This window comes from Charadrius vociferus, unplaced genomic scaffold, assembly GCF_000708025.1.
Source record: "Charadrius vociferus isolate BGI_N301 unplaced genomic scaffold, ASM70802v2 scaffold2962, whole genome shotgun sequence".
NCBI lineage: Eukaryota > Metazoa > Chordata > Aves > Charadriiformes > Charadriidae > Charadrius > Charadrius vociferus.
This window is the reverse complement of record NW_009647356.1, coordinates 14,563-28,054: the sequence shown is the minus strand read 5'-3', so window position 1 is coordinate 28,054 and position 13,492 is coordinate 14,563. Positions and strand designations below refer to the sequence as shown.

At 55.7% G+C, this 13,492-nt stretch overlaps 2 protein-coding genes across 2 annotated transcripts; one reads left to right on the top strand and one right to left on the bottom strand.

The window, feature by feature from the left end:
* Positions 1–1,327: 1,327 nt before the first annotated feature.
* On the top strand, positions 1,328–7,641 carry MEF2BNB (MEF2B neighbor). The gene is made up of 4 exons (XM_009880107.1): positions 1,328–1,435; positions 5,718–5,782; positions 6,202–6,309; positions 7,243–7,641. The coding sequence occupies exons 1-4, from the start codon at positions 1,346–1,348 to the stop codon at positions 7,283–7,285; spliced, it is 306 nt and encodes a 101-aa protein (XP_009878409.1). The 5' UTR covers positions 1,328–1,345; the 3' UTR covers positions 7,286–7,641.
* A 1,677-nt stretch (positions 7,642–9,318) lies between these two features.
* Positions 9,319–11,651, bottom strand: TMEM221 (transmembrane protein 221). The gene is made up of 5 exons (XM_009880111.1): positions 11,647–11,651; positions 11,148–11,373; positions 10,804–10,949; positions 10,110–10,195; positions 9,319–9,836 (listed from the first exon to the last, which is right to left on the bottom strand). The coding sequence occupies exons 1-5, from the start codon at positions 11,649–11,651 to the stop codon at positions 9,319–9,321; spliced, it is 981 nt and encodes a 326-aa protein (XP_009878413.1).
* Positions 11,652–13,492: the final 1,841 nt, after the last annotated feature.

Sequence of the window (13,492 nt, the reverse complement as noted above, 5' to 3'; positions counted from 1 at the left end):
GCGAGGGCAGGGGGCGACGGGACCCCGCAGTGCGGGGCAGGCAGCGCTGGCGGGGCCGCTGTGGACCCCTGGGAGCCTGGCCCTGTCACAGAGCCGCCTCGTGTCCCCCTCGTCCCCTCCTTCCCAACCCCCTGCCAAGGGCTGTGTGTCAGGAGGGCAGACAGGCAGAGAGACTGACTGACTGACTGACAGACTGACTGACAGCCGGACTGACAGGCAGCCGTGTCTCTCCTGGGTGGGTATAATTATTCCTGTGAAACTTTGCATTTATTTCCATTTGCGTTCGGAAGGCTCAGCGCGTCGGCCGGCGTCACAGAGCTGCGGTATCTGAGCAGTCGTCACTGAAACAAAAGCCCTGAAAGGAGGAGGAGGAGAGAATGATTTTCCTTAAAATAGAAAATTCTCTGAAAGGTGTTCTGCTTCAGCCTGGTGAAAACCCTCCCTGATTCACACCCCCGCTATGAACAGTGAAACGATCTCGGATTTTTATGCCTCTTAATTGTTAGGAGCTGTCAGTGGTGTCCGTGCAAACCCGCGGGGAAGGAGAGACGGGAGCTGTGATGCAGCTGTGCGAAGGTGTCCCTGCTTGCAGGGTGGCCCAGACAGAGCTTGGGCCAGGATGAGAGGGATGGAGGGGGAAAAAGCGGCTCTACCAGCTGCTCGGAACAGCACCAAAGCTTCCCGAGCCCTGGTGCGCGGCCACCATGTCTCCTCCCTGGGCATTTTTGGGATATCACCTGGGAGAAGTGTCTGGAGGGGGGTGACAGAAGGACCCCGCAGCGGGGGGTGGCTGAGACACAGGAGAGCTTGAGGCCCTGAGCGGAGAGGAACCGGAACGGCCGGTAACGAGACAGGGAGCCTCCAGCCTGGGAGATGCTGGCGCTGCCAGCCAAACGGGCCGGCTGCAGGCACAGGAACGGGAACCAGGCCACTGCTGGGCTCTGCTTATTTCTTGCCCCCCTTCTGAATTCGTCAGAAAGGGCTCAGTGATGGGCACAACCCAAGTGGTCCCTGAAATCAGAACAACCAGAGCTCATAGGGGACCGTGGAGGCGATGACATCCCAGGCTGGTCTGTCTGCAGCAGGAGCCCAGCTCGTCGCTGGCTGTTACAGGGAGAGTGGAAACGGAACGGCCTGTTTAGTGGGGTTTTGCTTTCGTATCCTTGTTAACAGACTAGTTATAAAAAATATGTGGGGTTTTGCTCTTGTCTCTCCATTGTTGTGTCGGGGACGGGACCAGCACTCCAGGGCACCCTTTCCACCCCCGCCTTCTGCCCTGTTGCTCCCCGCTTTCCATCACTCTGTTGTTTTTCTTGTTGCAGTTACGGACAAGTTCACTGAGAGCATGTACGTCCTGGCCAACGAGCCCTCCGTGGCACTGTACCGGCTGCAGGAGCACGTGCGGCGATCCCTTCCGGAGCTCGCACAGCACAAGGTGAGTCGTGCTTCGCTTTGAACTCCAGGGCTGCGACAGAGTCGGGTACAAACTGTTTTCCTGACCTGGCACATCATCCCTGTTTCACCTCCCTCCCTGGGTGGGAAGGTGGGAGGAAATCAGCCATTGCGGCGTGAGGTGCTGTGGGATTCCAGCTCGGTCTGACCCACAGGGCATGAGGGGACATTGCAAATTTACCCGCGGACCTGAGGAAAAAAAACTTGCGAGTCCGACCACAGTCCCATGCTCTCACGGTTGGACTTGTGTGTGGAGACAAAGAAAAATGAGTAGTCTGTCTTGTACAGGGAGGAGGGAGATGTTAAATCTTATTACCCCTGCCTACGCTGTGAGATTTTTATTTCCTACATAAAATAAGGGGGAGGGTGAGAGGAGGGAAGGGGGGGCGTGAAGAAGCAAGTGTGAAGAGCCCACATGAGGCAAAGCGGGATAATGAATCGCATCTCACAGCTGTGTTCCTACTTTCCTCCAGAGCACGGAGCACAGACACTTTAATGCCAGCCTTGTTGTCCTTCTCCCTCTTCTGCCAGTCATGATTCATTAGGAGTGATGTCTCATGAATAGATTACTGCTTCATGTCTATGCTAATGCACTGTCAGGCCCCATTTTTCACCTTTGCTTTACAGCCCTGGTTTCCAAATTAACCTGGATTGTGACACTTTATTATTCAATTATTTATTAACGTTTTATATACGTGTCTGTGTGCAATGGTAGGTATAGAGCGATGTATATGTATGTATAGCACATGCTGATGCAATTGCATCCCTGGCATGCGGGAGACAGGTTTGTGATATTATTCCTGAGCTGTCACTTGCTTTCATTTAATCAAGATAGTCCCAATTTCAGGGAATGTGTCCTGAACAAAAGGAAATTGAGCAAATTGTATGACAAGTCATGCAGAGGGAAGAGATCAGTTTCCATCACGGAACGGTGCGTAACGGGGATGAGGGCGAGGGGCAGCGCCGAAGCGCTAATGGAAGCGACAGCTGAGTGAAGGTGCTGGACATAGAGCGTGTTGTTAGGCAGTGGGGTTTATCTCATTTTCCCTGCTCGGCGCAGTTATCTGCAGTGTTCTGTGACCTCTCTGGCTCATCTAAGATCATTTCCTAGCTGCAGCCGTCCCAGAGAATTCTCTTTTGTAGCCAAAATTGCTGCTGTTTTCCACTTTCTTCCTGCGAGAAAGGAGGTCGTGCAGTCCTGTGGATGCCAGCGGCAAACACAAGCACCCGGCGTCCCCCCATGGGACTGCAGCCGTCACAAGCAGCAGATACCTTTGGTCTCCATGCGTTCATCTTCAGCCTTGCAGCCTCCCTCCTGCCCTGGCCGTTCACCCCAGATGGGGCAGCGGTGGCCTTTGTACAGGAGGAAGAGCTCGCCGTGCTCCCCGCAGTAACGGTGCGCCTCAGGACAAAGCCAAACCGACCACACGGTGCCCCGGGGCGCTGCAGGGCACTGCCCTGGCGCCACCCCAGTACCCATTTGCCTCTCTGATACGAGAAAGCATTTCCCGATGCTTGCTCGGAGGTGCTGCTGTTTCCATCCATTTCTTTTTGCCCCCTGCATGGGCACTTCAGCTCCTTAACCGCTTTCCTGGTTCCTGGCTGTGTTTAATGGTACAAGAGCTGGGAGAAAATTGAAAGAAAATTATTTGTGGCAGCTGGAACAACAGCAGATCCAGAGCTGCTGCTGGTGACTTCTCCTCCAGCCTCGTCAGGTCCCGAGTTCATTTATTCCAAGGCCGCAGCATTATGTTTGGGAACATGCTCCGCTCCCTGCTGGTAACCAGTCCCTGGTTGGAACTGGGAGCGTTAAACATAACTCAGCTAGGCCAGTGTCCTGACTGTGCTGCCAGGCTGCTGGTAACAGCCTTGTGGCCAGGTTCTCTCTCTCGTCCTCGATCCCACTCTCATTTTATCCCAGTTTCAGGCATTGCTGTTTGCAGCGAACAGGCTGAGCCCGTCAAGCCCATGAGCCCAGGCAGCCAAACCCCGGGAGAGAGGGATGTGCTCAGGGCCCTGACAGGGCCATCGTCACAGCGGAGCGTTCAGTTAGATGGGGATGGATATTTTGGGTTGCTCTGCCAGAGCCCATCGGCTTTGTGGCTAGAGACTGGAACAGGAGGGCGTCAGCAGGGCTGTACACCGTGAAAACGCTGTCAGGTTTTATCTAAATCAGAGCAAAGGCATTAAAGTGAGGTGGGTTTAATTCTTCGGAATAGAAAAGAAGAAAAAAAGAGCATTCCGTGTGGATCCATTCTCAGGTAATTTAGTCCCAAGATGTAGGTAATGTATAAAGGAAACAGGATTTATTGGTGGTTTTCAGCTTTCCTTCAGCCGTGCAGCGTCTGTCTCTGGCTGGCTGAGTTCTCCTGAGACGCAGATTTTGCAATTCCCAGGAGGATTAAACCTGGGAAAAGTTGGGAGGGGGCTGGGAAAAAAGTTTCTGCAAAGAGAAGGTCACCTCCGATGCCTTTACAACGAGCATCTTTGTCATTCGATAAAACAATAATCTTAATACCTTCCTCACCATCTCAAACTCTCCAAGCAGATTTACCGCCTCCCTGATAAGACAGGGCGTGCTGCGAGGCCCTCGCTGTCTCCGTGCGTCGTAGCTGCGGCGCTAAGCCCCGCTCCGCGCAGGGCCTTTCTGGATTTTGCCAGGTCTTTTGAGAACTTAACATCTTCTCATTAATTTACTTCCAAGCAACAGTAATACATCATTAGCGCTATTGTATATTAATAGCTGGCTTGAGTTCTTAAACTGCATCCCAGGGCGCATCCTGGGAATTCGAAGAAAGGACATCAAGAAAAGATTAAGAAGTAGAGAGCTCTAGGGAGAGGCTCTTGTTCCTAATTAAGGACATGAAAATCCTAGGAAGTGGTGGGAATGCTGGGAACAGCATCACTGGCCCCGATACTGGGAAATGATTGAAATCTACTGGTGCTCAGGAGTGACAGGACCACAGGCAAGCGTCTGTGACACATGCGACTGAGCCAGTGCGATGTCAGGCTCTAAATGGTTGTTAAAGATCGTGTGGCACCTCGTGGAGAGAGCAGGGTGAGGAGCTGCAGGAAAGTTTCTGCGCCTTTTGCGGCTGTCTCCGCACGCAAAGCGTGTTCCCACCAACAGATCCAGTCGTGTAAAAACGCGATTGGACTCCGGGACAAGTGCATTCCCTGTGGGGTTGCGAGTCCTGGGTCAAAGGACCCTCTCCTGCAGAGAACTGCCTGGAGCGTTGCATGTACAGGCTTGTTTCTTTTGTGGTTTAAAGCTATGTGGTCAAGCGTCCTGATGTAGGACAGGCTTTGAACCGCACAAGTGATTTTGGATGAAGTCCAAGCTCCTGCCCGACCTCCTTCACTCACAGAAAGAGGCCCTTGGATTTCCTCTGGCTGGTAACTAAACCCAGCAGAATAGGCTGGAGAATTAGCTCCCATGAGAACATAGTTTAAAGAGTGCCCAAACTATTTGAGGACTTTTGAAATAGTTATCTATTGAGCTACACCTCTGAATTTGGCCGCGCTTTCATTGTGATTTGTGTATTTGTTTGCTTTTCTCTTTCCTTGGAGCTACAGCGGACAGTTATGTCCTGTGCCAGAACCGGCCGCATGCGGTGCTGCTCCGGTTTGTGTGGAGTTTATGGGACTCCTTCCAGTGGTGAAAGGAAGGGCACAGCGCTGCCTGGGATCAGACGCCAGAGTTTCAGAGCAGACTGGAGGACAGGGATGCTCGCGGCTGTGAAAACGTTTATGAACCACGGGTGTAACGAAACGAGAACTTTCAGTGCTCTGAGAGAGTTTTACCTGGTTTTGCATGAAGGACTGAGGACTGGACTCCACAGGAGCTGTGTTAGTTCAGATCCTGGCTGCCTGCTGGGCCGGACGCACCGGGAGATCCGAGTCCTTGGCAACATCCAGCTGGTCCGTCGCACTCGGCGCAGTCGCTGGTTGCTCGCAGCCTGACTGACCGCAGCTCTCAGCTGGCTCGTGGGCTAAACCATCTAAAAACAAGGGGAATTTTGCCAGAATATCCAAAGCGTTGGCCTGAACTAGTAGTCCTTCCAGAAATACACACAAGAAATATTTCTTTTAAATGCTAGCACTTGGCGCCTGGAGCGTGTCACAGGCTGTCAAGCGGGAAACAGAATCCCAACGCCATTTCCAGTGAAAAGCAGGCAGAGCCCGTGTTTGGGGAGGGCTGGCAGAGCGTATCGCTGCGTCTGTCCAGCGCGCGCTTAACGATGCCGCCTCCTCTTCTCTTTCAGTCCGACATGCAGAGCTGGGAGGAGCAAAGCCAAGGAGCCATCTACACAGTGGAGTACGCCTGCAGGTACGAGGGGCTCCTCCAGACAGGAGGGTTTGTGTCTGCAGGTGGAGGCGGTGTGGTAGAAACAAAGCAGAAGGCGCCTGCGCTGCCCTGACGCCTCCCTGGCGTGAGTCGGGGGGAGGGCATAGCCGGGGTGAGGCAGTGCTCTCTGAACCCTTACCGTGAATCTCGGGGGGGCTTCACTTTGACGCGCGTGCCGGCTCTTCCCCGGTTCGGTGCGCGGTGCGGAGCTGCCTGTCTGCGGTAAATCCACCCACCAGCCAGCTAGCGTGCGAAGGTGCAATGCGCCCTGTGAACTTGAGGTTTCTCGTTAACAGTCCTCTCTGTCAAGGGGGCGTGCGCGCTAAAACCACGATGCTTTTGGAAATACTAACCAGTCCTCCATCTCCCTCCACCCCCCTCCCCCTCTTTTCTGCTTTCAGTGCCATAAAGAACATGACTGACAGCAGCGTGTACTTCAAGAGCATCGACAGCCTGCTCAAACACGCCATAGCCATGAAGGATCAGCTGAACGCTGCTCAGGGCCGCAGGTAGCGAGGGGATGGGACGCTGCCTGTGTGTCTGAGCGACCGTTGTGGCTGGCGGAGGCTCCGGTGATGTAGCGCAGCCCAGTGCAAATACACCACGCGGTTATCTCAGTAATATGATTCTAGACTTATTATTTGAAAGAGCACGCTGCTTGCCTTCCAGTGATCTTCTGGCTTTGTTTACTGGGAAGCAAATAATCTTGTTTACAAAAGGTTAACTGGAAAATAATTTATTTCCTTATTTAAAAAGGGATGTTTGGTTGTGTAGTACATTAAATCTGTCTTGTGTCAAAGGCGTTTGTATTGAGGTGATGCTACTGAGATGGAGTAGGTGAGGGGCTGCGTTTGGTGCTGGTCTCGGTCATGTGCCTGGCTCTTTTGGGGCAGAGTCCCGTAGAGATAAGTGGTAACAGAACGATGATGCATTTTTGTACATTTGCAGTTGAACTGCAGCTACTAAAATATCTTCCAGCAGATTGTCTGAGTCCAGTGTGTTTGCCTCTCCTGAGAACGGTGTTGGTATTGGAGTCTGACTGGGTGGGAGTGAGAAAATTCCCAAATGCCCGTCCCTGATAAAACCACCAGAGCGAACAGAGAGCCTCTGTCTCTGCAGAACGACTCTGCCTTAGACACTTCTGGTTCAGATTCTGTATTTTCCCAGTTGCCCACGTGGCAGAGTCACACTCTGTGCAGCCCGGAGCGTTTTTAGTGGTTTTCACAGTGGTGTGGCTGCAAAGATTGCTGTCTCCACACCCACGGGGGCTGCTGTACGCTGCTCCGTCATCTGCACAGCACACTGAAAGGTGCGCTTGTCTACGCCGCTCTCCTGCTGCGAGCCGTGAGGTTTTATTTGAGGGAGCCCCTGGTTCTTCACCTTCTTACGGCTGCTGGTGGCCTGCCTGCCCGCTGGATGTGACTGTCTCTTTCTTTTTACAGCACTGTTGCTCCACAAGCCAAGAATCCTCCAGCCAGTTCCTGATTTCAGACAAGACTGGCCGTCCTCTGCTGCCTTCTCCAGCCCAGCTCTACGTTCTCCAACTACCAGGAGGGGTGAGAAACCACCTGCTCGATCTGTGAAGCTGCACAGAGGCCTCTGCCTTCCCCTCCGTTCCCACGAACGAGGTGCTGCACCTCAGCAGGCAAATCCTACCCCGGGGCCAGGGCTGCCTTTGCGGGGTGCTTTGGGGAGCAGCTGTGTCCCTTTCCACAGCACTCTGCGAAAGGCAAAGGGGGTGATTCTGCATTTGTCCTTTCCAGTTCTTTTCGATGGCAGACTGTTATGAGGCGTTTTTCTCTCTACCTCTTGGCCACAGAAATATCTCAGCAAAACTAGGTCTTGCTTTTCAGTGTTTTGTCGATGGCTGCGTAAATGTGGGCACACTTCAGCTTTGTTCGGGAGGCATTCCGCAAGGAGAGTTTTTCATGTGTGTGCCAGGGAGTTGCTGAATCTGGTTTTAGTGAGAACAATAATAAAAAGGAAAAACAAGAAAGTTCTGTCTCAAACCTTCCCCTGTTGCTCGCTCGGGCTGGGGGGTCTTGGAGCCTGCTGGCTCTGAGTGTTTCAAAGGGTACGGAGCAAAACAAAGACACGCAGAGTTGGGGCCTTTCAACTGAAAAAAAAGAAACTGTCCTGATCTTCAAAAAAAAAAAAAAAAAAACAACAAAAAAGGACTTTCTTCATCCCCTGTCAAGCAGTGGGAAGCAGAGCTGTACGCACAGCTTTGGAGGTCACTTTAAAAAGGATGCAACTTCAGTCTTAATCTCTCCTGGAACCAACAGTTCTGGTCTGCTGAAGAATTTGTTGAGGATGCAGGGCTCAAAGCGGTGCTGAGACTCAGTTTCCAAAGACATTGTCCTGTGCTCAGGATAACGGGTATCTTTCAGGATAATTGCACAGGAGGTGAGAGGGAATCTGAATCGGTGGCCTCCCTGCACTCCCTGAAATCCTTTCCTGAAGGAGAAGGAATTGGGGAAGAACAGAGCGTGCTGCTGCTCTGGGTCTGGGCAGGGGTGGCAGAGTGCGGGGCTGCGAGAAACCCGCGAGGTGTTGGTCAGCGCGGGGACAGAGCGAGCTAAACCTGCTCGTGTTTCTCGGAAACGGCTGCTGCCTTTAGCACTTGCGCTCTCTGCCCTGCACGCAGCAGAGGACCGGCAGCACCAATCAAACCCCTTCCCAGACCTCAGCCTTGACCATCAGCGCTCTCCTCCTGGTGGCACCCAGGTAATCCCCGGAGAGGTCCCTCCGCTGCTGAGCAAAGCCAGAGCACCGGGGCTGCCCCGGCACGGCCGCTTTCCCCGCTAAGAGCTGTTGAGCGACCCTGCTTCGCAAGCTGTGTCCTGCTGAGTGGTGACGGAGCAGCAGGCTCTCTGCCGCCCCAAACCCCACCTCTGCAGCTCACACTGCTCTGGTTCCGTCTCACTTGTTGCTCCTCCATCATCTCCCTCGGTTTCTTACACCTGCCTGGCTGCACGCTGGGAGGAAGCCCTGCTGGGATGGTTGTATGAACCGTTTGGGTGTAGTGCCGGCTCCTGGGGCTGGAGGAGGAAGGAAGGAGGACAGGAGGCACAGGCAGCCTGAGAAATCAGCTGGGATCTGCTGGAGAAGCTCTGTTTGTGGACACGGTCGTTCGTTCCTTCTCACCCGTGTGTTTCGCAGTCGTCGGGGCGGCCGTGGAGGTCCTGCACGGGTCGCTGCCGGCCACCGCCCTGCCAACGCGGTCCTTGGTGGTGGGGTGGCAAGTGCCAGCAGCATCGCAGGAGGCGCTGGGGACTCGGGGCAGGCGGCCGAGGGCTTTTGGCTTTGAGTGGAGGTGGCGTCTTCTCAGTAAACGGAGCAGAGAGCATCAGGCAGTGGCTGCGCAGAGCCCCCGGCGGGAGGGTGGAAAAGCAGCTGCCCCCCCTGCCCTGGTGAGACGTGTGACCTATATTAAGCTCTAAACAGAGATGTAAATCTCGGTCCTGGTGCCTGCAGCTCCCCTGGGACGAGATGGGGCGAAAAGGTCCCGCTGCCGCTCACACCAGGGTCGAGTCCTTGCCCGAGGCTCCGGGTTTGCGTGACAGCACGTTCCTCATCTCCTCTGTGACGCCGTTCCAGGGTTTGCCCTGTGCCTGCAGCAGCCCCGACTCTGCCGACAGCGTCCTGTGCGTTCGGGGCAGGTTGTAGCTCTCCTTCTCGGAGCGAAGCCCGGGGCTGCCCGAGGAGGTGAGGTTCCTGCTGGCTGGAGAGCCCAGCTGAGATTTGCGCTCCAGGAAAGGAGGGAAGGAAAATTCCCGATGGATTTCAGGCCGGGGCCGGGACGCGGCTGCGTTCTTGTTGTTGAGATCGCTGGTGGAGGATTCGCCGTGCTGGGCAGAGTCGTTCTCGTAGAGGGTGTGAGAGACCTCGGAGCGGCTGCGGCGCGAAACCTGGGAAGCCCGTACCAGGGCGTGCGTCACCGTGATGAGCAGGACGATGATGCCGGAGGAGAGGATACAGGCGCTGGCGATGCCGGCCTCCAGTTCAAACAGCAGCAGCATGTAGATGGCGAGAGCTGGAAGGAAAAGAGAGCGCAGAACGTCTTGAGGAAGCAGAGGGATTAAAAAGCGACGCAGCTGACCTGCAAAGAAGGCCAGAGGAGCTCTCGAGAGGGCTGGTCACTGAGAACGGGAAGTTCGCGCTACAGGAATGAGCTGGCAAAGCCATTTGCAAAACAAACCCGATGCTGAAGTAGAAACTCAGCAGCTCGCAAGCGCTCGGCAACCAGTGCAGGGTGCGCGGTCTGGGCTGGAAAATGCCTGGTCCCTGCTGGGAAATGAGCGCTTGCCTGTTAGGTAGACTGAGACCCCGCAGCAGAACAAGCCGATGGCAGCGTGGCGAACCGTCCGGCTGTCCAGAAGGAACCAGTCTGCCCTGCAAAACAGGTGAGAAAAATACAGGTCTGTGTACTCTGCTGGCCCTGGTCTCGGCACAGGAAAAACGCCGATGCTCTGGTCCCTGCTGAGCAGCCGAAACGCTGGTTTTGCATGGAGCGGAGGTTCAGAGCCGGGTCACGAGCCCAAGAGCCTCTGCTGAACTGGGGGTTCCCGCAGACTGGGGGGTTGCGCAGCTCTGAGCTGCGTCGGTCCCACTCTGGAGCGGGAGATTTTGAGATCGCTTGAAGTTACCAACTTTTCCTGCCCTGGTTGGAGCTGCGCTTGGGAAAGCAGATGGGAGCCCCGGCTCAGGAGAGACAAATGGTTGGAGGCTTTTTGCAGGTGATTTTTCCCCCTCTTCGGCAAAGCCCAAAGAGCGAGGAAGGAGCGGAACTGAGGCGTGTCGAGCCCGTCTACCCGAAAGAATGACAAGTAAAGCGCTGGCGCCTTGAATTAAGCCAAGGCCTTCTCTCTTCGCCCTTGGGGTTGGATTTCTGTGCTCAGCTCAGATTGCAAGCCTTTTGTCTGGAGGGGGCTCTGTGCTTGAATTGTGCTTAAAACACGTGAAAAGACCAGTTCCTTTCCAGCAGGGCCATTGTTTCCCACCCGGCACCGACGCCTGCGCCTCCTGCGTGCTGGTGGCCAAACCGCCGATGGCTCCGCTCGGGCATCTTCGGAGCCAGATGGACCCGGCAAACCTCAGCCCTCGCTGGGCTCCGGAGGCTGCTGTCGCCGGCGGACGCCTCCGCTAACTGGGAAAGCGGGATGGGGGCGTTAGGGGACACAGCGTAGCGTGGCAGACGGGTGCCAGGGTACGGAGGTACTCATAGCTACGATTCGGGGGTACGGGGTGGTGGTGGGGTGTCTTGGAAATGGGAGAGATGTTGGCGGGACTGTGATGCTGAGAAGCCACAAACAGTCCTGGGGGTGCACGAGGTGCTGCCGCCCACCTCCAAAAGTCCCAGGGAACCCGTTGGAAACGTGTCCGGGTTTGGAAGGACCAGCTCGAAGGGGCAACGGCACAACCGCCCTCCCGCCTTGGCGTCGGTCCTCTGCGATGCCACCTCCATCTGCCCCGCGGGGTGAATTCGGCAGCCGAGGATGCCGTGCCCTGGCCCCCTCCCCTCCTCCCGGGCTCGTCGGAGCCCCTCGGCCGTTGCCGTCCACGCGGGGAGCCTGCAACCGGGAGCCGTTAATAGACCCTGGACCCGCTCCCGGGGAAGAGCAGCCGCTTTGTTTTATTAATTACCTGAGTCGGGGAGAGGGGGGGATTAGCGGGGAGGAGGAGAAGGACTTTGTTTGGAGCTGGCTCAGACTATTGAGCGCAGCGCTGAGAAGCGGAGCGGTAATTCAGTGTGACAGGTCCAACGTGGGAAAGGTCCCCGGGACGTGAGCGGGTCCCCTAATGAAACCGGCGCCCGGTGGGGCCACCAGGAGACGGTGGCTAACGGCATGCCGCGTCGGGGGGGAGAGGGGCTGCGTCCTGCCGGCACCTCCCGCAGCACCCCTGTGTCCCGAGAACCTGCCCTTTTCCTCCCGAAGGTGAGTGTAACCTTCAGGTCGCAGTTGGGGAAACTGAGGCACGGCCAGACGAGGGGACCTGCGTGAGATCCCGGGCAGAGGGACGCCATCCCGGCGCTCCTGATCCTACCGATGCCCCACAGCAACGCCAAAAGCAGCCTCTCGCTTTGCCGGGGCTCTGAAGCAGAGCAGAGCAATCTCATTTAACATCAAATTGTTCGGGAAAGGTTTTTCCGCTCGGCGAGACGGAAGGGTCTGCGAGCCCTTGAACTGCTGTTGGCGCACGGGCTGTCCTGCCCTTCCGTCTCTCTACCTGTGACTTCGCATCTGGCTGCCTAATTAGCGCTGCTCCCGTTCCCCGCTCGGGATTTTCGAAGTTGGACTTCGCAACTTGAAAACTGAGCATCCGACAGCCCAAATCACCGCCAGACCTCAGACGAATTTACAGCCGACGGGGAATTTTCCCCTCTAACGGTTTTCCGGCAGAAACTCAGCTTCCGCAGAAAGCCAAGTTTGCTACGGGAACTTTGTGTTTTTGCAGAGAGATTTTTTTTTTCCTTCGTTAACAAGCGCGCCGAGCGTCGGCCTCGCTTGGAAGATGCCGAGAGGAGCCGGTGCCGCGTGCTGGAGTGCCTCCAGGCGTCGTGCTCCACGCGGAGCAGGAGGCGCTGATGGCTTTGTCTAATTAGGGACAAAACGAACTGTTGAAACATTAGCGTTTCCTTGAAATGAGTTTTGACTTGCTTAAGTCAGAGCGGTCCCAAAACGGGCCCCGTGGGGACCATCTCATGAGCTACGTGGAGGGACCTCCACGTCCAGACCAGTTTCCACAGATGTGGTTTTAAATCTGATTATTCCCAAGTAGGTTTTTTTGCCTTTTAACCCAGGAGCGGAGCCGTCAGCAGAGGAGCCGTCAGCCCAGCCCCGGTCCGGGTCTCGGTTGGGGAAGGAGAGGGGAATGAGAGGGGAATCGTTTCAGAAACCGTTTTGCAAGTGTAAATGTGCCGGTAATGATTAAGTCAACACGTGTCTATGGTTAATGATCCCAGGCCTGCGGTCATTTCTAGTGCTGCGAGAGCGACCTGTGCCGGCGCCCCGGCAGTGACCCGAAGAGCACCACGGCTCTCCCGCTGCAAAGGGACAAATCGCGGGTGCTCCTGCGCGTCGCGGCCTCGGCCCCCAACCGGACTGGCAGGATTGACCCCATGCGCTCCTACAAGCCCGGAGAGGGACCCTAATTAACACACCGGCTTTACGGAAGGATGTTATCAGGGAAAATAAATAGCGCTTATGAGTGCTGCCAGGTGGATGGGCTGCTATAAACTTGCTCTGAGTCCACACAGTCTCTAAGCACAGCTACACCCCAAATTAAGGGGCACATTTACAGCCCCGGGGTCCATCGCCCAGACATAACGCTGCGTCCCGGGCCGGCACTGCAGAGGTGAATTTTGTGATATCCCAGTGCTTTGTTCACTCTCTGCATCTCCACTGTCGCAGGGACAGCGCCTGGGGGAGCCCGGGCAATGGCTGGATTTTCGATCGCCCAGACATAACGCTGCGTCCCGGGCCGGCACTGCAGAGGTGAATTTTGTGATATCCCAGTGCTTTGTTCACTCTCTGCATCTCCACTGTCGCAGGGACAGCGCCTGGGGGAGCCCGGGCAATGGCTGGATTTTGGGGTGCGGGAGGGCTCGGCAGGGCTGCGCATGACCCCGTGCGGCGGGGACAGGTCCCGGGGCAGCGGTGCTACCCTGCACCCCTCACCCTCCTTACA